This window comes from Thalassophryne amazonica, chromosome 4 (genome assembly GCF_902500255.1).
Source record: "Thalassophryne amazonica chromosome 4, fThaAma1.1, whole genome shotgun sequence".
Classification (NCBI taxonomy): domain Eukaryota; kingdom Metazoa; phylum Chordata; class Actinopteri; order Batrachoidiformes; family Batrachoididae; genus Thalassophryne; species Thalassophryne amazonica.
The window spans coordinates 63,185,504-63,212,800 of NC_047106.1; the positions used below are offsets into that span (position 1 = coordinate 63,185,504).

Genomic DNA, 27,297 nt, shown 5'->3' on the forward strand with positions numbered 1-27,297 from the left:
TTCTCCTCCTGCCTGGTGGCTCCATCCTCAGCATCCTTCTCCCTATATACCCTGGGTCCCTCCTCTGCACATGTCCAAACCATCTCAATCTTGCCTCTCTGACTTTGTCTCCAAACCGTCCCACCTGAGCTGTCCCTCTGATATGTTCATTCCTAATCTTGTCCATTCTTGTCACTCCCAAAGAGAATCTCAACATCTTCAGCTCTGCCACCTCCAGCTCTGCCTCCTGTCTTTTTGTTAGTGCCACTGTCTCTAAACCGTACAACATAGCTGGTCTCACTACTGTTTTGTAAACTTTCCCCTTCACTCTTGCTGATATTCTTCGGTCACAAATCACTCCTGCCACCTTTCTTCACCCACTCCACCCTGCCTGCACTCTCTTCACCTCTCTACCACACTCTCCATTACTTTGAACAGTTAATCGCCATATGATAATCAAATTATTAACCTTGCTTGCTCGGTCTGTACGGGGAAATATGAGACCGGCGTGTTGTCAGTACGGACAGAGTGACAATGAGGTCTGTGCAAAAAACACGGAGCAGTCACTTAATAATCCTTTAGTATACCAAAAATATGGCACAGTTCCACAAAGGAATAACTCAGAATCATTAAGCAACACAGAATATTTTATGATTTTAATTTTCCCTTGGCACAACTAAAATTTTGTTATGTCTTCAAATAAAGGATGCACAACCTTATGATACCAATATGCAAAAAATGAATATATATACTTTTTTTTAAAAATCTACAAGTAGAAATCACAAAATGCCATTGGATACTAAAAAATTAAGTTTCCCAACATGAGGTTCAACAGTTCAGATGCACTGCTGTACTGGATTTGCTTGTGTTATCGTCATGGAATTAAATAAATGCTGTAGTTCTGCAGTAACTGTTGGGAAAGTGTAGGTACACGGACCCACAACAGGGGGCGCAAATGAACGGACAATGGATGAGGTCAAATAACAACACTTTACTGTTGTGAATGTGCACAACAAATACAATCAGATTACAACAATAGACAAAAGCCAAATCACAAAAGGTGTCGTGTGGGCAGGCTCGAAGATAGGAGACGTCTGTCCAAAGCAGAACCGGAACCACACGATTTCCTCCGCCACCAGACCCCGGGAATACTGGAGCCGCCAAGTCCCGAACTCCCAGGTGGCCACTGCCTTCGCGTGTCGGACCTGGTACTGCTGGCGAGGAACAAAAGAACAATTAAATGTGGGTGCGTCTGCACCCAGGAATCCGTACGGCAGGAAAACTACCTCCACCACTCGTTGGAAAAGGAGTCAGCTAAACAACTCACAAAAGATCACTGTTAACCAGTCAGCTGAGCACGTTACCTTCCAGGTAGAACGATATCTCGGCAAAGAGGTGGAGGCAGGTGATGCGTGACAGCTGTCACCCTGGCTGCTCCTGTGAGGCGACTGCGCCCTCTCGTGCCTGAAGCCCGCACTTCAGGCAGGGCGCCCTCTGGTGGTGGGCCAGCAGTACCTCCTCTTCTGGCGGCCCACACAACAGTAACTGTGAATGAAAGTAAATGGATACATAAAATAAAAATAAAAACGGCAACAACAACAAACAACACCAACATAAAATGGAAAGTGCTTTGCTTTGTCCAAATTTTGTTACATTTCAACCTTATTCCAAAATGGATGAAATGTTATGTGTTGACGCGGGTTGAGGAGCGAACCTGCGTCTGACGGAACCCAGCGCTAAAATAACCAGAAAGCGGTTCCAATAACAAAACAATTTATTCCTTTCACCCTCTGGTGCATGACAAAGTGAATGAACAAAAGATGAGTCAGTCTGGTGGAGTGAAGGCTGGCACGCTCTCCAGCACCTAAAAGGATCGAAGCCCTGCGCTTCTGGACTCACTTTACCGCCAAACACCCCCCAGGTGGACACGACAAACCGACTCTCTGCGAAGGATAGAAGAGGTGAGGTAAGTCAGCAGTTACAAACAATATCCTTCAAAAGGCACACACTATCAGCAACACATTCAGGTCTGTATTTAAGCTTTATGTAAATGAGCAGCTTCTCACAACAAGTGGAGGATCACCAGTCCGCACACCACGGCAGTGAGAAGCGAGCTGCACAATTCTCATCACAATTCAAATCTACTGCGTAACAAAATACCAAGTTACTATCAACAATTAATCAAACAATTATTCACCTCTGATGTGTGCTGACAACATGTGTCCCTCACCCTTCTTCCTTCAGAGGCACGATGTGTCAAACCCAGGCGCGGTCCTCAGCGTCTCACAAACAAACATCACAAGGTCGAGTTCCCAGCAATTCTGCTTGAATCACACATGGCTTAAATGCAGAACGCCATCCAATTATCTGCTTCAGCTGAAAGTCTTTAAGGTTGCATGTGAGCACCATCCACAGGTGCTTCACATAATGTTGATGAGGGTGAAGGATTCTTCAGCCAGCACCTTCTCCACAGACAAATCAGTTTTCATACCACCTGGAGAGCAAAGAAAAGAAAAGAACACCAAAATGTCCAGCCACACCCCCCCCAACACAACATGAAATACATTTTTCCTCAAATTTCTACATACAATAACCTATAATGACAATGTGATTTTTTTTTAAAGATTTTTGCAAATTTATTAAAAAAAAAAAAAAGAATTCACATGTACATTAAGTCAGTGATTTTCAACCTTTTTTGAGCCGCGGCACCCTTTTTATATTTACAAAATCCTGCGGCACACCACCAAGCAAAATAATATTATAATTCTATTACCTCTGGTTTCGCACAAAACCCAATTATTGCAATAGAAAATCGATACAGAAAACACAGCATTTCGAAAATCCTCAAGCATTTGTGCTCTGATCTCAAGTAGGGCTGTCACGATTAGGAATTTCTGGAGACGATTAATTGTCAGACAAATAATTGCAATTGACGAATATATTGTCTATTTTTTTTTCTTTTTTTCCCTTCTTTATATTCTACTATTGTAGTATAATTACACAACTCTGGAAGAACGTTTGGCTTCTTATTTTTATCTTCATTTTACATACAGTCCCAACTTTTTCTGATTTGTGGTTGTTTCTGTTGCATTTCTGAAATTGTTTGTCCTCATCAGTCACGTTTTGTGCTTAAACACTGCATTAAGCCCATATTGAACAAATAAATACCTTTGGAGAGTAACAGCTGTTAAAGTTCAGAGTTCTCACCTGCTTTTTCTGATCTGTGCATCTGAACATCACCACATCTTCTCCATGTCAGGGTTTTTTTTGTGTGTGTGGCTCAGTTCATTCATATATTCTCATTTTTTAAATATGTTTTTATAGCTATTTGACCGTTTATTTCACCACCTTTCGCCACCTTCCCCGCACACCTCCACAGCCAATGCGGTTTCTCCTTCCCCAGAGGAGCCACGCTCCGTGAGCAGCTGAGATTCACGCTGTAGTCAGCAACCCGTAACCATGGAGACACACAACGCTATGTGCAAGTATGTCTATTATACTATAGTACAGCGCTTTGCTATCATCTACTGGAATAAAAGAGCATTACATCATCTGCCACACTATTACAGCACATACACCCGATAATGGTGACATTTGATAATTGCCCATGGCACCCCTGACGATCGATCACGGCACCCTAGGGTGCCGCGGCACCCCAGTTGAGAATCACTGCAAGTATTTACAGCCTTTGCCATGAAGCTCAAAATTGAGCTCAGGTGCATCCTGTTTCCACTGATCATCCGTAAGATGTTGCAGCTTAATTGAAGTCCACCTGGGCTAAATTCAGTTGATTGGATGTGATTTGGAAAGGCACACACCTGTCTACATATAAGGTCCCACAGTTGACAGTGCATGTCAGAGCACAAGGCAAGCATGAAGTCAAAGGAATTGTCTGTAGACCTCTGAGCGAAGATTGTCTCAAGGCACAAATCTGGGGAAGAGTACAGAAACATTTCTGCTGCTTTGAAGATTCGAATGAGCACAGTGACCTCCATCATCTGAAAATGGAAGATGTTATAATCCACCAGGACTCTTCCTAGAGCTGGCCGCCCATCTAAACTGAATAATTGAGGAAAAGGGCCTTAGTCATGGAGGTGACCAAGAATCCGATGGTCACTCTGTCAGACCTCCAACATTTCTCTGTGTTGAGAGGACAACCCTCTCTGCAGCAATCCACCAATCGGGCCTGTATGATTGTGTGTCCAGACGGAAGCCACTCTTTAGTAAAAGGCACATGGCAGCACACCTGGAGTTTGTCAACAGGCACCTGAAGGACCCTCAGACCATGAGAAAAAAAATTCTCTGGTCAGCAGGAAACCAGGAACCATCCCTAAAGTAAAGCGTGGTGGTGGCAGCATCATGCTGTGGGGATGTTTTTCAGCAGCAGGAACTGGGAGACTAGTCAGGACTGAGGGAAAGATGAATGCAGGAATGTATATAGACATCCTGGATGAAAATCTTTCAGCAGGACAATGACCCTAAGTACACAGCCAATATATCAAAGGAGTGGCTTCAGGACAACTCTGTGAATGTCCTTGAGTGGCCCAGCCAGAGCCCTGACCTGAATTTGATTGAACATCTCTGTAGAGATCTGAAAATGGCTGTGCACTGATGCTCCCCATCCAACCTGATGGAGCTTGAGAGGTGCTGCAAAGAGTAATGGGCAAAACTGCCCAAAGACAGGTGCACCAAGCTTGTGGCATCATATTCAAGAAGACTTGAGACTGTAATTGCTGCCAAAGGTGCATCAACAAAGTATTGAGCAAAGTGTGATGTCTAAGTTCATTATTTTTAATAAATTTGAAAAAAATCATGTTGTCATATTGGGTTGTTGTGAGTAGAAATTTGAGGGGGAAAATGAATTTTCTCCATTTTGGAATAAGACTGTAATAATGTGGCAAAAGTGAAGCACTGTGAATACTTTCTGGATACTTACTTTACTTGATTTGACAAAATGAATCACTGGGGAGACTAATATTTTATTATACTTCTGTTAAAAATATTTCCCCTACTTCTAAGACAGAAATGACAAATTCCCTGTTTTCATTTAATGCAGCACAATTTTTGTTCCTTGTAGACATTTCTTCCTTCATGTCACAGAGTAAAGTCATTATATTTGCCATGCAGTCTCCAAAAAATACACTCCATCAGTAATAAAATGAGCTGTAATTTTGTGATATACCACAGAATAGTGGTTTAAGGGATCACAGTTTTGGTTCCTCCACCTGTCGGCTGCTTATTAACGATCAATTGTTGCTACTTTGAAATTGTAAATATTTGTATGTATATTCGGTTTTGTTTTCTGTCATGATTGATTTGTTTTGGTATGTTGTGTGTTCTTAGTCTGTTTCTATGTTACTGGGACTACGGATGGAAATTAGCATCCTGCTATAATCCGGCATATTTACATGTAACTATGTTCATTAATATGCATTGTCCCATTTCAAATAAACGTGACTTAAAGTTGATTGTCCATATGGAATGCTTCCGCAGTTCATAACCCATATAAACCATTAATTCATTGCAAAGTTTACATAATAGTGTGAAATTATGAAGGTAAATATCTTGTTAAAAATCAGAGCTTGTACACTCAAAGTGAGAAAATAAAACTCACATGCTTACATTTTCAACATTTTCACAAAAAACATGCCTTTGGCCACTAGATGACACTATGGTGAGTTGTTTCAAGTGTTCCAAAAAAACTTTTCCTTTTTTCAGTGTTTCACTTCAATTTGATGTCTCAAACGTTCAGTTCAGTTTTCTAACTCGTCTTTTTCCTCTTCAGTTTTTGCTTCTGTTGGCATGAAATGTGTCTTCTTTAAATGGTATTTTCTCAATTTATATATTGTCACCTTTTAAAAATCTCATATTTGCTCAGTTTATTCTCCTGACACTGGGAGAACATGCAAACTCCACACAGAAAGACCAGCCAGGAAGCAATCCCAGGACCTTCTTGCTGTGAGGCAACAGTACTAACCACTAAGTCATTGTGAGAGCCTGATGCAAGCTCAAATAAATAAATAAATAAATGAATAGAGTTATTCCAACATGTCAAGAATTGGCATGTGTGTGCTATGCCTTCCATGTGCCCTACTGAGTCCACCGAGTCGAGCCAAAGTGGCTGGGATTCCAGTGAGCACTGGAAAAGGTGTTTTTTTTCACTAGACCTTTGCTAAATTGTGCACCACTACCAAGGCAAAGTTATATTCATCTGTTTTTTTGCTGATCAAAAACAAAAGAGCTTATCTGCGTACTAAATACTGTGATCCGATCCAGAAGCATGGGCTTTGTGATCCGTTGGACCCCTAACATGGAAATAAAGGTACTTTATCTCAGATCAGCTCTGCTGGTGCCATGCATTGTCACATCCACCATACTACTCAACTGTCTTGCTTCTTGGATGGAAACTACCCAGGTAGACATTATAATAACTACATTTACAATAACTGTGTATGAACTAGATACTTTAATATAACCACATTTGAACATGAAGTACATTTTGTGAATCCTTATCAAACTGCAAAGTGGGCTTATATCATCCTCAACATCGGTGTCCCGGCTGAATTCAAGCCCCAGAGTGTTGAGTGTGTTATCATCAAGAATAAAGTTTGGTGGGTGGGGCACATCATGAAGATGGATGAAAGCCGACTTCCCTCCTGAAACACAACCTCAAGAGCTGCTCCATCAACTGGAAGACCTGGGAAGAACACATAGTGGACCTTGCCAGTTGGGAAGCAATGATCTACATGGGACTGGAAATCTTTGGAAAAAAAGGAGAAACAGAAAGGAGAGAGGACAAAATTCTAACTGTCAGAAGCTTCCTGCAGCAACCACGTGCAGTATCTGTTAGAAACAGTGCGCGTCAAGACTGGACCCATATAGTCATTTCGAGGTCCACCATCCCACATGGCAATCAACCAAGAGCCCATGTTCCTCACCCTCAAGGGATTGCCACAATGATTTATTGTATTATGGTGTACAACATAGAATGCACAAACTTTAATTTCACCTATACCAACATTTTGAGAGGTAAAAATATTTATTTAGTCACATTCTCCTATACAAAAGCCCTTTATCAAAAGGTATTACTTCATACATTGCAGGACAATAATATAATAATAATAATACAACACATTGGTTAATCATAATATTATACATACAAATATATATATATATTTGATATCCAAAACACATTGCATATATGAAGTAGCACTGATCCCTATTCAGTGATAATGCTTGCATGGAACTTCAGGGTACATTACAATAATTTGATTATGCTACAAATTACATGTTCCCTTGTTATCTACTTGTTTTAAGCTATGAAAAACAGGGAAAGATGGTAGTGGACAGAGTGTCTGTATTTTCTGGGGGAATAAAATACCTGAATGTTGTTATTGCATTCGTCAGAGCAATATGATATGTAATTTGTTAATATGATTTACAATGGAAAGAACCATTATAATCACATAATGCAATGTAAAGTAAAAGATTCATGGCTGTTAGGTTATGATTGAAGCAGGCATCTTTGGTTTTGGCAATACAAAAAAAGTGCACTTTAAAGCACTTTGGATGTTATAAAGCCATATGTCAGAAATATTAACAATAACAAGAAAACCAACAATCACAAACAATGATAAAATGTTTTGCCCAAATGTACAGATATAAATCGTTTAAAATGCTGAACAAACTACTTAGCAGAAATGGACTTAAAAGGTTTGCATTTTTGACCGAGGTCAACTCGTATTAATTCTCTTGACTTTTTAATACTGTGTCACATATGAAAATAACTCTGCATAATTTATACAGTAAGTTGCTTTAATGCCTAGTTGACTGTTGCTTATATAATAATAAAAAATAGGTCTGACAAACGCACAGCGTTTGCGAATCTGAGGATTTCTTTGTTTCATTTCATCATACTTTAGCGGTTTTGTTCTCTGATAAACTACTCATTCCCAAGTAATTTATTTTCAAGTGTCCATTTTCAGTCACTTAAAACAAACATATGTTGCTACAAGCTTTGAACACCTGAAGGTGGATATGTTTTGACTTTATGATGAAATCCTGGATTGACATCCATGTGTATTTTTGCAGGCCTTCAGCTGGGTTAGAAAGTAACATTCAGAAGCACATGCAGCATTCAAATGAAGAGCCAGGCCTGGCCAAACACAACTTACCCCTAAACCTGTCGATAAAGCAGTGATCATGGATGGCGTGCATGGGATTTGGCAAACGGTAAGCATAGATATGCTGTTAAGTTAGTCTTGCAGTTTATACTTAAGCCAGACACATAATCTTTCCACTGATCACATAAGCTTCATCTTCTGATGAATAAGTTCTTAAAGAAAAGCTCTAAGAGACAGGTGTGCTTTTCTTGTGTTACTTTTCCCAAATTCTAAAGGTTGAAAATGAATAAAGATAAAAATAAAAAAAAAAACGAACAGCTGGCACATTTCTTTCTACAACACATTTTCTGCTGTTGTGCTTAATATGTTTTCACACTCAGAGTGATTCCAATGCACAGGCCATCTGAAAACTATACTGCTCAGACCAGGATAAAATCCCTACATATATTTACAGTTTTTGTCCAGCTGGAACAAAAATAACCTGAAAAAAAAAAAACAAAAACAAACACAAGGGTGAATTACTGCCCCACACAGCTGACTAATCAAGACATGACAATGGCCAACCTGTCAATGTTTCAGTCAGAGATTTGTAAAAAAAAAAAATATTGGTCACACTCCCATCGCTTTTCAACATTGACCACAGGGGATATCCACTTTCCTGGATGTTTTGGCCAGCTGTCTGATGCAGGGCCATGAGCTAGTCACCACAGACTTTAAGTCCACTCAGTAAACCCAAAATGGAAAGAGGTGGGCTCTGACTATATGCTAGAATTTAATGCACTCTCATCAAAGAGAGTGACATAGACATGACCCGAGCAATTAGACAACCCAAAACAAGAAATATTCTGGCTGCAGACTTGGAGGGGTGTCCCATTATTATCAGAGTGCACTTCAAAATAAAAAAGAAAAGGTTAGATTTAGCTTGAGAAACTGAAATGTCCTATTGCACCTTTATTCTTTTATTGAATAGAACTGATAGAATTCGTCGCATGACTTTGTCTGACTCTTGTTGTTGTTGTCCATGCTAAGGCACCTGAAATAAAATGTTAACTAAACAACATGCAATACATGTTGTGTAGATAACTACTACATAATAACATCTGCAACATAAAATATAGGAAGTAGAAACTTCACCACTGGGCTCAGTTTGGTGGATTGATATGCAGCAAATGGGGTGGTAAGTATGAAGAAACATTTCTTCATTATATATATATATATATATAATTTGAAATAATCTGACAAATTTGATTTTGATATAGGATGTTCATATATGCATTTCTCCGTCCAAAAGACATTCACATTAATATTGACATGGTCCAACAACAAAACATCTGGAAATGTCACGGCTAAAAAAACAACATTGCAAACATTTAACAGCCTCTGTGTGACCGCTTGAAACATCTGACCTGGATTGAATTATTGTTGCAATTTACTTCAATTACATCTCACCTCTGCTCTTCCAACACAACTGAGCCAACTGAATTGCCCTCGAAGTGTATACAATGTCTACCTTGAAAAGTACACGACACAAGCACACAAAAAAGTAACTGATTTGACCCAGGTCAGCCAAATATACAGCGCTTCTCTCTATAGCTTTAATTCTTCTCTAGCCTTCCAGTTTAAATTAAACGATGAATGGGATATTCCAGTTGCCAAATTTCATTCAGTGCTGAGAAAAGTCCACCTCTTTTAAGAGCTCATCTTGCCAGGTGAATTCCAGGAGACTCTCCAAACACGCATAAAAAGATGCGGATGTAGACACTGGAAACAGAAGGTGAGATGGGAGAATGAGAAATCCCAGCAAAGTCGTAGAAAGCAGATGCTTTAAAATGTAATGTCCCAGATGTACTGAGGCAGATGTAGATTGAGACCCATAAATAGCAGGCCCATGTCTGGCAATGGGGCAAACAAGGGAGTGAGGATGCAGACAGACTGTCCTCAGGTCTGTTGAGACTGTAGTTGCAGCTTTCAGGCAGAAGAGGAAGACAAAGGCACCGGAGACTCAGAGGCATGTCCAAAACAAACAAAAAAGCAAGTCAACATTTATAAGTAGTATTCCATTTTGGACCACAGCATCCAGTTTATTTTTAAAATAAATTCTTACATATAAAAAGAAAATCTTCAATTCTATCATTCTTCATCTTTTCAGGAGCCAAATTTCTTCAGAGGACAAATGCCCCATTAGCTCAGTTGTTCTGTGTTTTGGTGCCATTGGTAATACAGGCCGAGATGATGGCTGGTCACAGCGGGGAATTTTAATAGTAACTGCCCAGGTGAGACGGGACGTGGGTGTTAGGGTGGCGGGGCACATTTGGGTTAGGGTAGATGCCTGCAGTGGGTGAACTCCAGTATGGAGTAGTGGGTCCAAAAAAGTTGGAGGAGGTGACTGGCATGGAAGGCGGGTGTGGGGAAACAAAGTTAACCTTCTGCTGGTGAGCATGGTAGGAAGGCACATAGGCTAGGTCCGAAGGGTACTTATACATGGATGACTCAGTAGGGTGCGGCTGCAAAGCTTGAGCAATACCGTGGAAGTCAAACTTGTAGGCATAGCGCTTGCCGTGCACCTTCGTCATGATGTTCTTATCATAGTAGTAGCGCAGTGCACGGCTCAGCTTGTCATAGTTCATATTAGGTTTACTTTTACGCTCGCCCCAACGCCGCGCCACTTCATCTGGGTCCGTCATCTTGAACTCGCCATTGGTACCCTCCCAGGTGATGCAGCCAGCATTGGCGCTGTCAGATAGGAGCTCCAGGAGGAACTGCCACAACTGGATCTGACCTGAACCTGTTGGCAAGCAAATGAACAAATACTTATCAGCTGGTGTCTGCTCATCTAAACAAAAGCACAACACAGTACCTTATTCCAGCCTCAATGAGGAGCACATGTTCAGCTGCATGTTGTCACATCCCAATGACGATGACAGCTTTGCACATTGAGAGGGTTGTCCAGCTGTTTTGAAACTAATGTGTATGTTTGATTATCAGAGGAAGCAGCATAAACTCCACAGAGGAAGGGACTATACTTTGAACCACAGCCTTCTTTAAGTGCTTCAACATGCTGTGCATGCAAATAATATCAAGCTAATTGAATATAAAGCTAACAGAATTATAAAGCTAACTGGCAACTTGCTTCTGAAGGATTGTTTGTTGCTGTGACGCCACTCTGAACTTCACACGGTTGTATATGCTTCTTTTATTTCTGTTTAGCACTCTTCTGGTCATTAATTGGATCTACTCTGAACATTATTTAACAACAGTCCTCGCTAGCAGTTAGCATTCGCTAGCGGTTAGCATTCGCTAGCAGTTAGCATTCGCTAGCGGTTAGCTTTCGCTAGCTAGGTCGACCCCTCCCCTCCCCCGTTGTTACTTTTTATAGCTGTTTCTTTATTACCCATTTAATACTTCTGTTCGTTCATTTTTCTGTCGAACTGCTGTGAATTTTAAGTAATTATTTTACTCCTGTGTAAAATCTTAGGAGCGGCGGTTAGCTTGCGTTAGCTATTTCGGACCCCCATCATCATTTTTTCATTTCATTTTTTTTACACTCCTGTTAGTTAATTAACTGTTTAGTGTATTTTATAGCTGCTGCTTTTTTACCTGTTTAATACTTCTGCTAGTTTTTCAGTGTAACTGCTGTCAGGAAAGATGACTTTAAGCTTGCTTTCAGCTTGTTTTCATCTTGGAATATAATACGTGCCATGGGATTAATATACATGCTGTTGGATTAAACTGCACAGTGTTTGGTACTTTCCCGGAGTAAGTGAGGTCATACCGGACTTTTCCATTACAAATGGGGAGGCCCACGGAATGAACTCAGTGGTGAAGACGATGGAAAATGTCTAAGAATGATTCTAACATGACAAGTATGATCAAATGAAGTATTAATGTGATAAAATTAAGAGTTGATTAGAAAACGTATTAGAAAAAGTATGTTACAAATAAGTGAAATGAATGCTTATATGAGTTGTTTTTCATAAAGAGTGCAGAGTCAGAGGAAAAGGGGAAGTGAAGAAAATGTCGCAAGCAGGGCAAGAAAAGCTGATGATAAACAATTGATCAAATGATTAAGATGTTGGTAAAATATGAAATGAATAATAAGGAATGAAAATGTTTGTATATGATCATATGAATTGTTTTTATGTGAAAAAGAGTTGTAATGAAATGATTGAATATGATTGATGTGATTCTAAAGAAATGATTTAAAAGAATGAATTCTCAGAAAAGCTGAAGTGTTAACAGAAAAGAGGAACTTGAGCAATAAGTTACTGGTAAGGAGCTGCAGAAGATTTCCAGTAAGGGAAGGAGAAGGGAGGAGGTTTTGAGTCAACAGCGTCCCCATGGTAACCAAGATCATCTGAAGACAACAAGAGTCAAGCACATATATAAACTGTGAAACACCAGGAAACAGAGTTATTCTTCCAGGGAGAGGTGCTGTTGCCACTTCTCCCCTGCTATGAGGAGATCACAAGACTTGACCATCTTGTGAGCATCAATTGGAATCGTGGAGTGAGAGGATTGGAGCCATAAAAGATCATTTGAGAGAGTTTTTAACTCCCACTCAGGCCGTCCAGTCACGGAGTAGCAGAACTTTGGAGAATAATCACTGGCCTTAAGTCTGAGTGGGGAATGTTCAACGTTTTCTCTCTCAAGGAACATCACAGCATACCAGAATGGATTAGATCAACTTTTGGTTGATTGAAGAAGGAATAAACTCTTATGTGGATTAACTTCCTGAAGGATTATAACATCACACAAGGATCGTGGTCAGCTAATGATTAATAGCTGATGAAGAGGAAATCAAGTTCATCGAGCTGGGAACTTTAACCTCAAAAACCTCCTTCCCTCACTCCTAGAAAAATTGTTAAGAAGTCAATCCAGTCCCAGTCAAAGTAAGATCAGACAGTATTATTGAATCAAAAACAAAAAATCTCTGCCAATCATTATTCTAATTATACTTGAATTACTGTTGTGAAATTATCATCATATAACCTATTTTTGATTATGTTGTCGGCACTTGCAAAACCTGCAATAAATTTCTAAGCATGCAGTTAAAGTGTTAAGGCTCGGACATTGGATTATTGATGCTTCTTAAGGTGTAAAAGTTAAAGTTTATTGGGTGTACAACATCAAAAAGTGCTCTAAAAGGTTAGTCTGTTTTTTAATGAAAATAACACATCCTGGGGACTCGCTGTACGAGTCACTAAATTCAAAATCTAGCAACATTCCAAAAGCCCTGATCCATAAGAGGAGAGCTGCCGTTAACGGGCGTGGCCGGTTCGTATCCTGGTTCCAGAGAAGGCTATTCGACCGGGGTGCGAGATCAGCATCAGCGGGGTGGACGTCCGGATGGAGGCAGTGAGCGGCTAGATGAATCTCCTCGCCACCAGCTTGAACAGCCTTTGTGCAGCCCTGCCGGGTAATACCCGTGGAGACACGAAGATCGGACCCCAGAGACGGAGAGCTGGTTTTGTACACAAACACATTCATCGGAGGGTGAGCGTGTGCCGTGTGTCCAAAAAAGCGGGATCTGACACTGCTGTGAATTTTAATTCATTTATTTGCGTCTGTGTGAGTCTTAGGAGTGGTTAGCTTATCCATTATTGGTTAGCTCATGTTTGCCTGGCTACATTCTTGAATTTCTTAGTGCACAAGGTACACTACTAATTCTACTTTACACCCTCCGTAAATCCTGCGTGATGTTGGAAGATAGGGTGGCTCTCTTAGAGAGCCGTGTCCATAAGTCAGAGCAGCTTCTTAGCTCAGTGGAGTTAGGTGTTATGGGCACTCCAGATGAGGTTAGTGTTGGGCCAGCTAGTGAGCCCATTAGCATAAGCTTAGAAACGCTGGCTGTGGAGGACGGCTTTCAGACTGTGGCTAAGCGGAGGAAGCCCCGTAGGGCTTGATGCCCGGTTGTGGCACCCCGATCACACTCGCCACTGTAAACTGTGAATCGGTTCTACCCCTTGGAATTGCCTGATGTGAATTCTCTGAGCCCACAAGTGACTTCCACTCCTGTCTCCAGGCCGAAACACCGGACTTTAGTGATAGGGGATTCTATTCCCCGCAAAGTCGGGTTACAGACGCCAGCTGACGTTAAATGTATTCCTGGGGCCAGAGCTCCCGACACTGCATCTCATCTTAGGGTGCTGATGCTGCAGAAGGGAAGACAGACGAAGGAACATGACATGAGATATAGTCACATAGTTATTCACGTTGGCACCAATGATAGGATGAAGCACTCAGAGGTCACAAAAATGGACATAGAGAGGACTTGTGACCTTCCCAGAAAGATGTGTCGACATTGATTAATAGTCTCTGGTCCCCTCCCCTCCCGGGGTACTGATGAGGCATTTAGCAGGCTGACATCGTTAAATAGGTGGCTGGCTTTAGCTTTATTGATAACTGGCCTTCGTTCTGGGGCCGCCGTAGCCTGCTGATGCCGGACTGCCTCCACCCTACTGGGGAAGGTACCGCCATCTTGTCTGCGAACATAGATAGAGCTCTACAGGGAGGGTAACATTAGGAATCTACAGCAGGCCACAAAGCAGGTGATGAGAGACCCTGCAAGGCTTATGACAAATGTTGGTGTGGAATCCATTAGCTTAGCGGGGAATTTAGTGCAGAAAATCCACTGTGGTGATTTTCAATTCAATTTAAATTTATTTTCATTTATATAGCACCAAATCACAACAGAGTTGCCTCAAAGCGCTTCACACAGGTAAGGTCTAACGTTACCAACCCCCAGAGCAACAGTGGTAAGGAAAAACTCCCTCTGAGGAGGAAACCTCAAGCAGACCAGACTCAAAGGGGTGACCCTCTGCTTGGGCCATGCTACGAACTTAAATTACAGAACAATTCACATAACAATTCACGGACGAATATACAAGAAATGCTATTGGCGCACAGGACAGGAGGATCGCCAACACAAATACAACTCCCATCTCTGGATGGAGCTGCACCGTAAACAGAGAGAAAAAACAGAATCAGGCATCAGAAAGACAAAACAATACTGTATAATTTGCCAGCATTAAACAACAAAAAAAAAAACAGAGAAATACTAAGGTGATCGCCAGCCACTAGCCATACAACTTCACTAAAAGACCCAGAATTTAGGTAAAGTTGAGGCCGCGGCCCGCTCCAATTACTAATAAATTAATTAAAAGAGTAAAAAGCGTAAAACAAAACTGTATCAGTATGCTAGCCATATGAAAGGGAAAATAAGTGCGTCTTAAGTCTGGACTTGAAAGTCTCCACACAATCTGACTGTTTTATTGACAGTGATAGTGCAGTTTATTTGCCAGGGAGGGAATTTCAACAAGTTGAGACTGTGGCCTGCTTCCGTAGTCGTGTCTGTAAAAATCATAGAGGGATATGCTTTCCAAACTTAATACCCATTACTATATTGGATGATGATGAAATTGAGGATGGCCCAGTGGTTGTTCCAGCAATAGCAAAGATTTCGTGTCTGCTACCTACAACGCGCGTGGAATGTCTCAAACCTAAACCTACTTCTATGCATCTTATATATGCTACTCTGGAACCACCCCTAAACCCAAACAGTTCAGCTGTCAACCCCACTGAGGTCCTTAGACTGGGTCTCATTAACAAAAGATCACTGTCCTCAAAATCATTGTTGATCAATGATTTAATTATTGATCATCACTTAGATATGATTGGGCTATGTGAAACCTGGCTTAAACCTACAGCTGTCCTCCCCTTAAATGAGGCCTGCCCACCAGCATATACATTTTGTCACGTCCCTCGTGATGCGAAGCAAGGCGGGGGTGTTGCTCTTATTTATAAATCTAGGTTTAGCTTATTAGCTGTTGGGGGTTATAAATATAACTCGTTTGAGCTTCTGATTCTCTGCTCTGCTCAGGATATTACACATTGCCAAGGTCAGAAGAATAAAAATCAGTCATATTACTTTGTCACTGTATATAGGCCTCCTGGCCCATATTCTGAATTCTTAGATGAATTTGGTGCGTTCATCTCTAATTGGTCAACTAGTGCAGATAACATTCTGATCATTGGCGACTTTAACATTCATATAAATAAGCCTTCTGATCCCCTCTGCAAATCATTTATGGAAATTGTGGATGCATTAGGATTTCTGCAATGCATTCGGGGTTCGACGCACATTAGTGTAAATACCCTGGATCTGGTTCTCGCACGTGGTATTGCTGTCACGAATATTGACATTATGCCTCTTACATCAGTGGTGTCTGATCACTCACTTATTAAGTTTACAGTTTCACCGCCGTGTTTAGTGGAACAACAACCTTATATATCATTACGGCGATGCATCAACTCCTCAACTAAGACTGAACTCGAAGCTAGACTGCCTGATGTCTTAGCTTCACATTTGACAAATACCCAGTCAGTAGACAGACTTGTGGATAGTTTAAACTCAGTGCTCAAAACTACACTCGACATGATTTCACCACCTGTGTTCACCACCTGCCCAGAATTTAGGTAAAGTTGAGACATGAGGTAAACTACTCTCATGTCGAGTGTAGTTTATAATTCATTTATTAGTAATTGGAGCAGGCCGTGGCCTCAACTTTACCTAAATTCTGGGTCTTTTAGTGAAGTTGTATGGCTAGTGGCCGGCGATCACCTTAGTATTTCTCTGTTTTCCTTGTTGTTTAATGCTGGCAAATTATACAGTATTGTTTTGTCTTTCTGATGCCTGATTGTTTTTTCTCTCTGTTTAAGGTGCAGCTCCATCCAGAGATGGGTGTTGTATTCGTGTTGGCGATCCTCCTGTCCTGTGCGCCAATAGCATTTCTTGTATATTCGTCCGTGAATTGTTCTGTGAATTGTTCTGTAATTTATGTTTGTAGCATGGCCCAAGCAGAGGGTCACCCTTTTGAGTCTGGTCTGCTTGAGGTTTCTTCCTCAGAGGGAGTTTTTCCTTACCACTGTTGCTCTGGGGGTTGGTAAGGTTAGACCTTACCTGTGTGAAGCGCTTTGAAGCAACTCTGTTGTGATTTGGTGCTATATAAATGAAAATAAATTGAAAAAAATTGAAATGCTCACTAAATCTAAAATTAAATGACTATAAATCTAATTTATATACATGAATGTAAAGCTGTTTGAAAGTTGACTGACTGCAATCTAAAACATAGTGACTCATATGTATTAGTCGAGTATAAAGATAACACAATGGAAACTGAACAGCTCATAGATTTGAAAACTGTGTCTCTAACTGAAATTAATACTGACTATATGGCTTAACAGAATTTAAAACTAGTTGAAGAGCCAACTAATTTAACCCATAAACAACTGAATACAAATGTTCCCTCTGGGTGCCTCGGCTTTCTACCACTTCCAACGACATGCAGGTTCAGTGAATTGTAACTGTAAATTGACTGTAGCTGGGTGCAGAAGGTTCCCAGTTCAAGCCCACCCCGACCCATGTATCATGTCATGTGGAGTTGCATCAGGAATGACATCTTGCATAAGACTTGTGGAAAATCAACATGCAGATCCATCTCTGATCTGCTGTGATGACACAGAGAGAAGTCAAAGGGACTTACCGTAATCACACATCAAAAACTCAAACAAAGCTATCCTGGGAGAACATCACAGGAGAATGGCTTTTATAATTTTAAGATGCAGTTGTGATTGGGCTCCATGTCTTACCTGGATTGGCGAGGCGACTACTGGTTGGTCCAAGAATCTGGTAAGGATCTGTGGATAAGAAGAGAGTTTGTTAGTTTTGAGGCTGTTTGCTGGTGTATTTACAACCCCAATTCCAATGAAGTTGGGACGTTGTGTAAAATGTAAATAAAAACAGAATACAATGATTTGCAAATCCTCCTCAACCTATATTCAATTGAATATACCACAAAGACAAGATATTTAATGCTCAAACTGATAAACTTGATTGTTTTTGTGAAAATATTTGCTCATTTTGAAATGGATTCCTGCAACACGTTTCAAAAAAGCTGGAACAGTGGTATGTTTACCACTGTGTTACATCACCTTTCCTTCTAACAACACTCAATAAGCATTTGGGAACTGAGGACACTAATTGTTGAAGCTTTGTAGGTGGAATTCTTTCCCATTCTTGCTTGATGTACGACTTCAGTTGTTCAACAGTGCGGGGTCTCTGTTGTCGTATTTTGCGCTTCATAATGTGCCACACATTTTCAATGGGTGACAGGACTGGACTGCAGGCAGGCCAGTCTAGTACCCGTACTCTTTTACTACGAAGCCACGCTGTTGTTACACGTGCAGAATGTGGCTTGGCATTGTCTTGCTATAATTATAAATTATAATTTATTAATTTATATAGCGCCAAATCATGACAAAGTTGCACCAAGGCGCTTCACATAATTCACAACAACACAAATTAATCTAAATTCAAAATTAAAAGCAAGAAAAACACAGTTAAAAGATAAAACACAGTAGAATAAAAAGAAATTACAAAGCAAACACAAACAGATTAAAAAATTAATGATAAGACAGTCTAAAAAAGTGGGTCTTCAGTCTTGATTTAAAAATCTCCACCATGTCAGACAGCTGAATAACAGCAGGTAGAGCATTCCAAAGAGCCGGACCATGGTAGGAAAAGGCTCTATACCCCACAGACGTTTTGTTAATCCTCGGAACACACAGAAGCCCTGCATCCTGCGAACGCAAAGGCCTCGCAGGTACATAGGGCTTAACCAAGTCCGCCAAGTAGGAAGGCGCCAGTCCACGAACAATTTTATAAACCAACAATAAAACTTTAAAATCCAATCTGGCAGAAACCGGTAGCCAATGAAGGGATGCCAGAATGGGAGTAATGTGGTCAAACCTTCTACTTTGTGTCAAAATTCTGGCAGCAGCATTCTGCACCAACTGAAGTCCTTGAATGCTAGACTGCGGCAGACCAGAAAATAAAGCATTACAATAATCCAATCTAGAAGAGACAAATGTGTGAATCAGAGTCTCAGCATCAGCCATAGACAGGATGGGGCGAATCTTTGCTATATTTCTCAGATGAAAGAAAGCAGTCCTCGTAATGTCCCTAATGTGGAGGTCAAAGGACAACGTAGGATCAAAGATTACCCCAAGGTTCCTCACTTTGTCAGTATGATGTATAACACATGAACCTAGGCTAAGCGCCAGCTGATCAAATTGGTGCCGATGTCTTGCTGGGCCAAGAACCATCATTTCAGTCTTATCAGAGTTCAAAAGTAGAAAGTTGCTAGACATCCAACTTCTCACTGCTGCAAGACAGTCCTGTAAAGATTTTATGTGAACAGGATTTCCAGCAGCTATCGGCATATACAACTGAGTATCAGCATAACAATGAAAAGCAACCCCGAAACGCCGCAAAATGTTCCCAAGGGGTGCCATATACATGGAAAAAAGCAGGGGACCCAGAACGGATCCCTGCGGAACCCCGAAATTCATGCCCTTAAAGTCAGAGGTAGTGTCATTGCACAAAACACAATGGGAACGACCAGACAGATAAGACGTCAGCCACACAAGAGCAGTTCCAGTAATCCCGAAATGGTTTTCTAGCCTATCAAGTAGAATATGATGATCAACTGTGTCAAACGCAGCACTGAGATCCAACAACACCAATGCTGTAGTAGTATCCGAGTCCACTGCTCGCAGAAGATCATTAACTACTTTAATAAGTGCTGTTTCTGTGGAGTGATGTCTTCTAAAAGCAGACTGCAGTGGCTCAAAAAGGTCATTCTCAGTAAGATAGTCCACATGCTGCCGTGAAACCACCTTTTCCAGAATTTTAGAGCAGAATAATAGATTTGATATCGGCCTATAATTTTTCAATTCACCAGGATCAAGATTAGATTTCTTGAGTAGTGGTTTAACCACTGGAGATTTAAAACAATTTGGAACAGATCCAGAGTTTAAAGAAAGTTTAACAATTTCCAGCACAGTCGGCCCAAGAATGGGCCAAAGATCCTTAAACAATTTTGTTGGTATAGGATCAAATAAACAAGTTCTGCTTCTAGTAGACATCATGAGTTTCGTCAGCACACCTTGTGAGATACTGTTAAATTCCATGAATCTAGGTAGCACCTCAGTAGTAGTCCCCAGCTCAGTAGCTGGATACAATGATTCAACCAAAGTATGCTGAGATGTGCTCAACCTAATATCTTTTATTTTCTTTTCAAAATAGCCCAGAAAGTCCTGTGCTGAAAAAGCAGAACGACCAACAGGTGGCTGTCCATCAATAAGAAATGCCACCGTATCAAACAAGAACTTTGAGTTATGCTTGTTTTTGTTGATCAATTCAGAATAATACGCCTGCTTCGTAGCCAATAAAGCATGCTTATAATCTAAAATAGCTTCACGCCACGCAAGGTGAAACACCTCTAGTTTGGAACTACGCCATTTCCGTTCCAACCCTCTAGCCTTCTTCCTAAGGTCACGCAAATAACTATTGAACCAGGGTGTCTGTGCTTTGGGAAGGCGTGGCTTTAATAGAGGAGGCGCAATCTTATCAAGTGTGGTTTTTAGCACTAAATTCAGGCTATCTGCAAGACTATCTACTGACTGAAATTTCATCAAGCTTGAAGTTAGGATTTCAGGTAGTCTTGCTTCGAGTTCAGTCAAAGTTGAAGGTTTAATTTGTCGCCGCAATGATAGGCAAGGTTGTTGCTCCACTAAACGCGGCAGCATAATTGTAAACCTAATAAGCGAGTGGTCAGAGACCACTGATGCAAGAGGCAGGATGTCGATATTTGTGACAGCAAGGCCATGTGCAAGAACCAAATCCAGAGTATTACCACTGATATGCGTTGAACCATGAACGAACTGCTAAAATCCTAATGCATCCATGATTTCCATAAATGATTTACCGAGGGGATCAGAGAGCTTATTTATATGAATGTTAAAGTCACCAATAATCAAAATGTTGTCTACACTAGTTGAAAGACTAGAGATGAATGTGCCAAATTCATCTAAAAAATCAGAATATGGGCCAGGAGGCCTGTAGCCAGTGACAATATAACATAGCTGATTTCCAGTTTTATGACCCTGACAGTACTTAGCATCATGGGCATAACGGAGAATCAGATGCTCAAATGAATTATATTTCTGACCCCCAACAGTTACTAAAGTAAACCTGGATTTATAAATAAAAGCAACACCCCCGCCTTTCTTCACATCACGTGAAACGTGACTAAAAGTGTACTCTGGTGGGCAGGCTTCATTCAGAGGAAGGACAGCTGTGGATTTAATCCAGGTTTCACATAATCCAAGCATATCCAGACGATGATCCACAATTAAGTCATTCACCAGCAATGACTTCAGAGACAATGATCTGATGTTAATGAGACCCAAACTAAGGATCTCGGTGGGATCAGCAGGTTTTAATGAGGTCATGCAGAAGTTCTGCTCCTCATCAGCCAGTGACGCAGCGTGTTTCAACGGCCGGAGGAGCTCAGGTGAAACACCGCGTCTGAGAGCCTGCAGACGACAGCACCGGCGTAAAAACTCCGCAGCCCAGCGAGAGGCAGCAGCGGGAAGCTGCGGCACAAACGGGCACAGCTTTAGCGGAGCTGGTCCGGTCATCAGTTCAGGAACAGGACGAATCCAGCAGTCTCTCGTGCGCAGCGCGCGCTCCCACGCCCAAAAATATCATCCATCACAGAGGCGGCGAGGATCAGACCCTCTAGTGAAGGCTGCCAGGTAAAACTTAAGTTTCACCAACAGACCGCTCCGCTTTCCACGCCTTCTAAAGCGCCTCCTCCGGAGAGGAACGCAAGGAAAACGGAGCAGGTGGAGCAGGACGTCCGCGAGCACAGGTGGCAGAGCAGGGCGGGGCCCTCCAAGCCCGGACCCAGACGACAGCAGCGGCTCATAAAGAGCATTAGTGTCCAAGAGAGACTGGCGACCATACACAAGCAAGGCTGAAGTGTCCCGGCAGAACACACAGAGCAAAAATACAGCAACAAATAGCAAAAAACTCGATGAGCGACAGGGCTGACGGCATACCAAACACACAGGCACCATCTTCCTCTTGCTGAAATAAGCAGGGACGTCCCTGAAAAAGACGTTGCTTGGATGGCAGCATGTGTTGCTCCAAAACCTTGATGTACCTTTCAGCATTGAGGGTGCCATCACAGATGTGTAAGTTGCCCATGCCATGGGCACTAACACACCCCCATACCATCACAGATGCTGGCTTTTGAACTTTGCGCTGGTAACAATCTGGATGGTCTTTTCCTCTTTTGTCCGGAGGACACAACGTCCATGATTTCCAAAAACAATTTGAAACTGGACTTTGCACTCATCAGACCTCAGCACACTTTTCCACTTTGCGTCTGTCCATTTCAAATGAGTTCGGGCCCAGAGAAGGTGGCGGTGTTTCTGGATGTTGTTGATGTATGGCTTTCGCTTTGCATGGTAGAGTTTTAACTTTCACTTGTAGATGTAGCGACGAACTGTGTTAGCTGACAATGGATTTCTGAAGTGTTCTTGAGCCCACGTGGTAAGATCCTTTACACGATGATGTTGGTTTTTAATGCAGTGCCACTTGAGGAATTGAAGGTCACAGGCATTCAATGTTGGTTTTCAGCCTTGCCGCTTACGTGTAGAAAGTTCTCCAGATTTTCTGACTTTGTCTCCAAACCGTCCCACTTGAGCTCTGGTATGTTCAATCCAAATCCTGTCCATTCTCGTCACTCCCAAAGAGAATCGCAACATCTTCAGCTCTGCCTCCTGTCTTTTTGTGAGTGTCACCGTCTCTAAGCGGTACAACATACCTTGTCTCATTATCTTGTAAAATTCCCCCTTCACTCTTGCAGATATTTTTCCATTACAAATCACTCTTGACACCTTTCTCAACCCACTCCACCCTGCCTGCACTCTCGTCTTCACCTCTCTACCACACTCTCCATTACTTTGGACAGTTCACCCCAAATATTTAAACTCATCTACTTTCACCACCTCTACTCCTTGTACCCATACTATTCCACCGGGCTCCCTCTCATTCACACACACATACTCCGTCTTGGTCCTACTGAATTTCATTCCCCTTCTCTCCAGAGTGTATCTCAACATAATGTATCGCGCCTCTGTGTTTGAGCAACTGTCGTCAGGCAGACGGTACAGGGCCATTAAAGAAAGTACAAATAGATTGAAAAACAGTTTATAGCCAACTGTTGTTAGAGCTATGAATGCCACTGGATCCAAATATCCATGTCACATACCACACTTGAAATGAGTGCAATATTTGTTCTTGTGCAATATCCACTGCTTCTCTACTATCCACTGCTACTAAAATATTCCACAGTTTTAGACACACTTTTCTCTTTTTAATAAGCAATCTCTTTTTTGCTACTGCATTCTCATATATTTTTTCTTTTTTAATTTGTGCTCTGGACATACCTTTCATTCAGTTAAATTTTATGTTTATTTTTCTTTTCTACTCGAGACCTTTCAAGTCTGTGCGTGGTTTACTCAGGTTGAAATTAGCACTGAAAGGCTTGCACCTTACCTTTCCTTGTACACTTTACAATGAAAATAAGGAATTTGCATCTGTATCTACATCTCCAGGATAGACTCAACCTGCTCTCTATTCTCACTACAGATCACAGCATCATCTGCAAACATCATAGTCCAAAGACAGTGGTGTCCCAAGACATTCCAGAAAGGGCCAAGAGGGTTCAGGTTTTCTTTGCAGCCACTAACTCCAGCAGGTGATTTCACTGATTAACATCACTTTGATCAGATGGGATGAGTTCATCAGTGAAATCACCTGCTGGAGTCAGTGGCTGTAAAGAAAACCTGCACCCTCTTGGCCCTTTCTGGAATGTCTTTGGACACCAATGTCCTGTAAGGGCAACATGAAAAGTTATTTTTGAAAATTTGCAAATTTATTAAAAAAAACAAACAAGAAATCACCAGTACAAAAGTATTCACAGCCTTTGCCCAACAATTTGTTGATGCACATTTGGCAGAATTTACAGCCTCAAGCCTCTTTGAATGTGATGCCACCACCATGCTTCGCTGTAGGGATGGTGCCTGGTTTCCTCCAAATATGATACCTGGCATTCACACCAAAAAGTTCATTCTTTGTCTCATCAGACCATAAAATTTTGTTTCTCATGGTCAGAGTCATTCGGGTGCCTTTTGGCAAAATCCAGGCAGACTGCCATGTGCTTTTTACTAAGGAGTGGCTTCCGTCTGGCCAATCTACCATACACGTCTGATTGGCGGATTGCTGCAGAAGTGGCTGTCCTTCTCCTGTCTCCACAGAAGAATGATGGAGCTCTGACATAGTGATTGCACAGTTTAGACAGGCAGCCAGCATTATGGAAGAGTCTTGGTGGATCTGAACATTTTCCATTTACAGAGGATGGAGGGCACTGTGCTCACTGGGACCGTCAAAGATGCAAAAATGTTTCTGTACTTTTTCCCAGATTTGTTCCTCGGTTCCTCTGTCTTTGAAGTCTACAGACAATTCCTTGGTTTGTGCTCTGGCATGCACTGTCAACTGTGGGACCTTATATCTCAAGGATGATCAGTGGAAAAAGGATGCACCTGAGCTCAATTTTGAGCTTCATGGCAAAGGCTGTGGATAATTATGTGATTTCTTAGATTTTTTTATTTTTTTAATTTTGAATAAATTCGCAAAAATCAAAAAAAAAATCACATTGTTATTATGGGGTATTGTTTGTATAATTTTGAGGAAAGAAATTAATTTCATCCATTTTGGAATAAGGCTGTAACATAACAAAATGTGGAAAAAAGTCTCACGCCATGAATATTTTCAGAATGCACTATATTGCTGGTCACAGATCTTCACCTGTTTTGTAAGCCTAGCTTCTACTACTCTTTCCCAAAACTTCATGCTGTGCCTGATCAACTTTATGCCTCTGTAGTTACTGCAGCTCTGCACATCACCTTTGTTCTTAGAAAACAGAGACCAGGACACTTCATTTCCACTCCTCTCACTTTCCAAGATTAAACAGTCTGGCTAGAAACTCCACTGCCATCTCTCCTAGACATTTCCATGCCTCCACTGGAATGTCATCAGGACAAACTGCCTTTCCACGTTTCATCCTCTTCATAGCTGCCCTCACTTCAACCTTACTAATCTCTTATCTTCCAGCCTTTTCTCTCAGTTTCTTCACTCATCAGCTCCTCAAACTATTCCCTCCACCTTTTCAACTCACTATTCTCACTTGTTAGCCATTACCATCTGCATCTTTTACCACCCTAACCTGCTCCACATCCTTTCCAGCTCTGTCCCTTTGTCTCTGGCCAATCAGTACAAGTCCTTTTCTCCTTCTCCTGAAATTAGCACACCATGAAACGTGCCGACAGGCAGGCATGCACGAACCCGGTGCAAGAGTTCATGCATGCGCCAGTGTCTTTCCAGCAGGAACAGTGCCAGGTGCAGCACATTGCGCCGCTTATGTGGAAGAAATAAAAACCAGCTGGTGGATGTGGAACCACATCGCACCGCTTATGTGGAATAAATAAAAAAATAAAAACCAGGCCGGTACCTGTGGGATCACATCGCGCCACTTATGTGGAATTATGAAAAAAAAAAAAGAAAAAACACACCACCCTGGAGTGCTCCAGCCGGTTTAAAGAACGCCCACAGCGTCTGAGAGCACGGCGCACTCCGAGCGCTGATCGACAGGCTGACACCCCGCTGAAACAACCAGATCATTTCCAATGTGAAGGCTTTGTTGATCCGGGACGCCTTTCAGATGGCTCAGATGGCTTTCGGTTGCTTTTCAGTTGTGTGACTATTCGACAAATTGTGCATGAGCTGGACATGCCCCAACATGTCCTGTGAGGCTTCATCACGGCGTTGCTTTGCGCCATGCGAAAATTTCCCGACATGCGGAATTCCTCCGTACGTCTGTCTCAATGTGCCGAAAAAGTGCTGATGTCCACGTCTTCCGCAATTTCTGTGCTAGTCAAACGATGTTTCGGATCAACACAGCGTCCAGTTTAGAAATGAACGGCACATTCCACTGTTACAGGAGTTTTTGTCATGGAAAGAGGAGCGGAGGAATTCCGCGCGTCGCGGTGGAGCCGCATGGCGCAAAGCAACGCCGTGATGAAGCCTCACAGGACATGTTCTGGCATGTCCAGCTCATGCACAATTTCTCAGATAGTCACACGACTGAAAAGCCACTGAAAACCGTCTGAGCCATCTGAAAGCCGTCCTGTGAGACCAACACAGAGGTGGTTTTGTGCCGCGCCATGAGCAGCACGGTGGCGCATCCCTCCGCTCCTCTTTCCAAGAAAAAAACTGTAACAGTGGAATGTGCCGAAAAAGTCTTGATGTCCACGCCTTCTGCCTTTTTTTGTGGAAGTCAGACGATGTCCCGGATCAACAAAGCCTTCACGTTGGAAATGATCTGGTTGTTTCAGCGGGGTTTCAGCGTGTCGATCGGCGCTCGGAGTGTGCCGCGCTCTCAGACGCTGTGGGCGGTCTTTAAACTATCTGGAGCACTCCTTAATCTGTGTAATCCCCATAAAATCGTCGCTGAAAGCCATATGAATTTTCCGAATGGTGTCCACCTGGAGGTCTCTCACAGTTTCTGGAAAAATTTGATGCAGCAAAGCTCCAAATTGTTCAGACATTTATTCGCAATAAAAATCCGATGAGAGGGGTGGACCAGTGCTCACACAAAGCCTGCTCACAGGCGAATGACGCAACCGACAGGCGTGAAAAAACTCACGCATGCGCACGAAGGTTCAAGCTTGGCGGATGCAATCACACGTGATTCAAATCCATATGGTTTTTGCAAAAAATAAAAAGGTCGGATACTTTTCTAACAGACCTCGTACGTGGAGTAACGAGCTGCGTGTAACATCTCACGACCACCTCCCGATGGGGAATCATATGGTCGGATGAATATCAACCCTGTTTGATATTTTGGTCGGCCGTCGTGACTCGTGAGGATTCGCGCTGTTGAAGCAGCGCTACAAGCGTCTACGTGCTGATTACGTCGCGCACTGTGCGTGTGCAAATACCGGAGAGAGCAAACAGTGATCTCATTTAAAGTCTTGTGGGTTTTTTTTTTGCGTTCCCTCGCAATAACCTAATATCATATTAAAGTTCATGCCTATCAGCGCGCACAGTGAGTGGAATCAGGTGGGGGGCCGAACGTATATGCACGCGCGCGTGCACACACACACACACACAGCAGACAACAACAGGATTCATGACAGATGAGGGAATAAGTTGCTACACCTT

The 27,297-nt window shown here is 42.0% G+C and overlaps 1 protein-coding gene across 5 annotated transcripts in view; it reads right to left on the minus strand.

The window, feature by feature from the left end:
- Positions 1–6,909: 6,909 nt before the first annotated feature.
- Positions 6,910–27,297, minus strand: part of fli1 (Fli-1 proto-oncogene, ETS transcription factor) — a 134,484-nt gene continuing 114,096 nt past the window's right edge. For 3 of the 5 annotated variants that reach the window (XM_034168004.1, XM_034168005.1, XM_034168006.1), the window contains 2 exons: positions 17,751–17,798; positions 10,358–10,887 (listed from right to left, as the gene is read on the minus strand). In XM_034168004.1, the coding sequence (XP_034023895.1) occupies positions 10,358–10,887; positions 17,751–17,798 (578 nt within the window). Of the gene's footprint in view, positions 10,888–17,750; positions 17,799–27,297 lie in introns of all 5 variants that reach the window. The other 2 variants (XM_034168003.1, XM_034168007.1) reach the window with 1 other exon arrangement.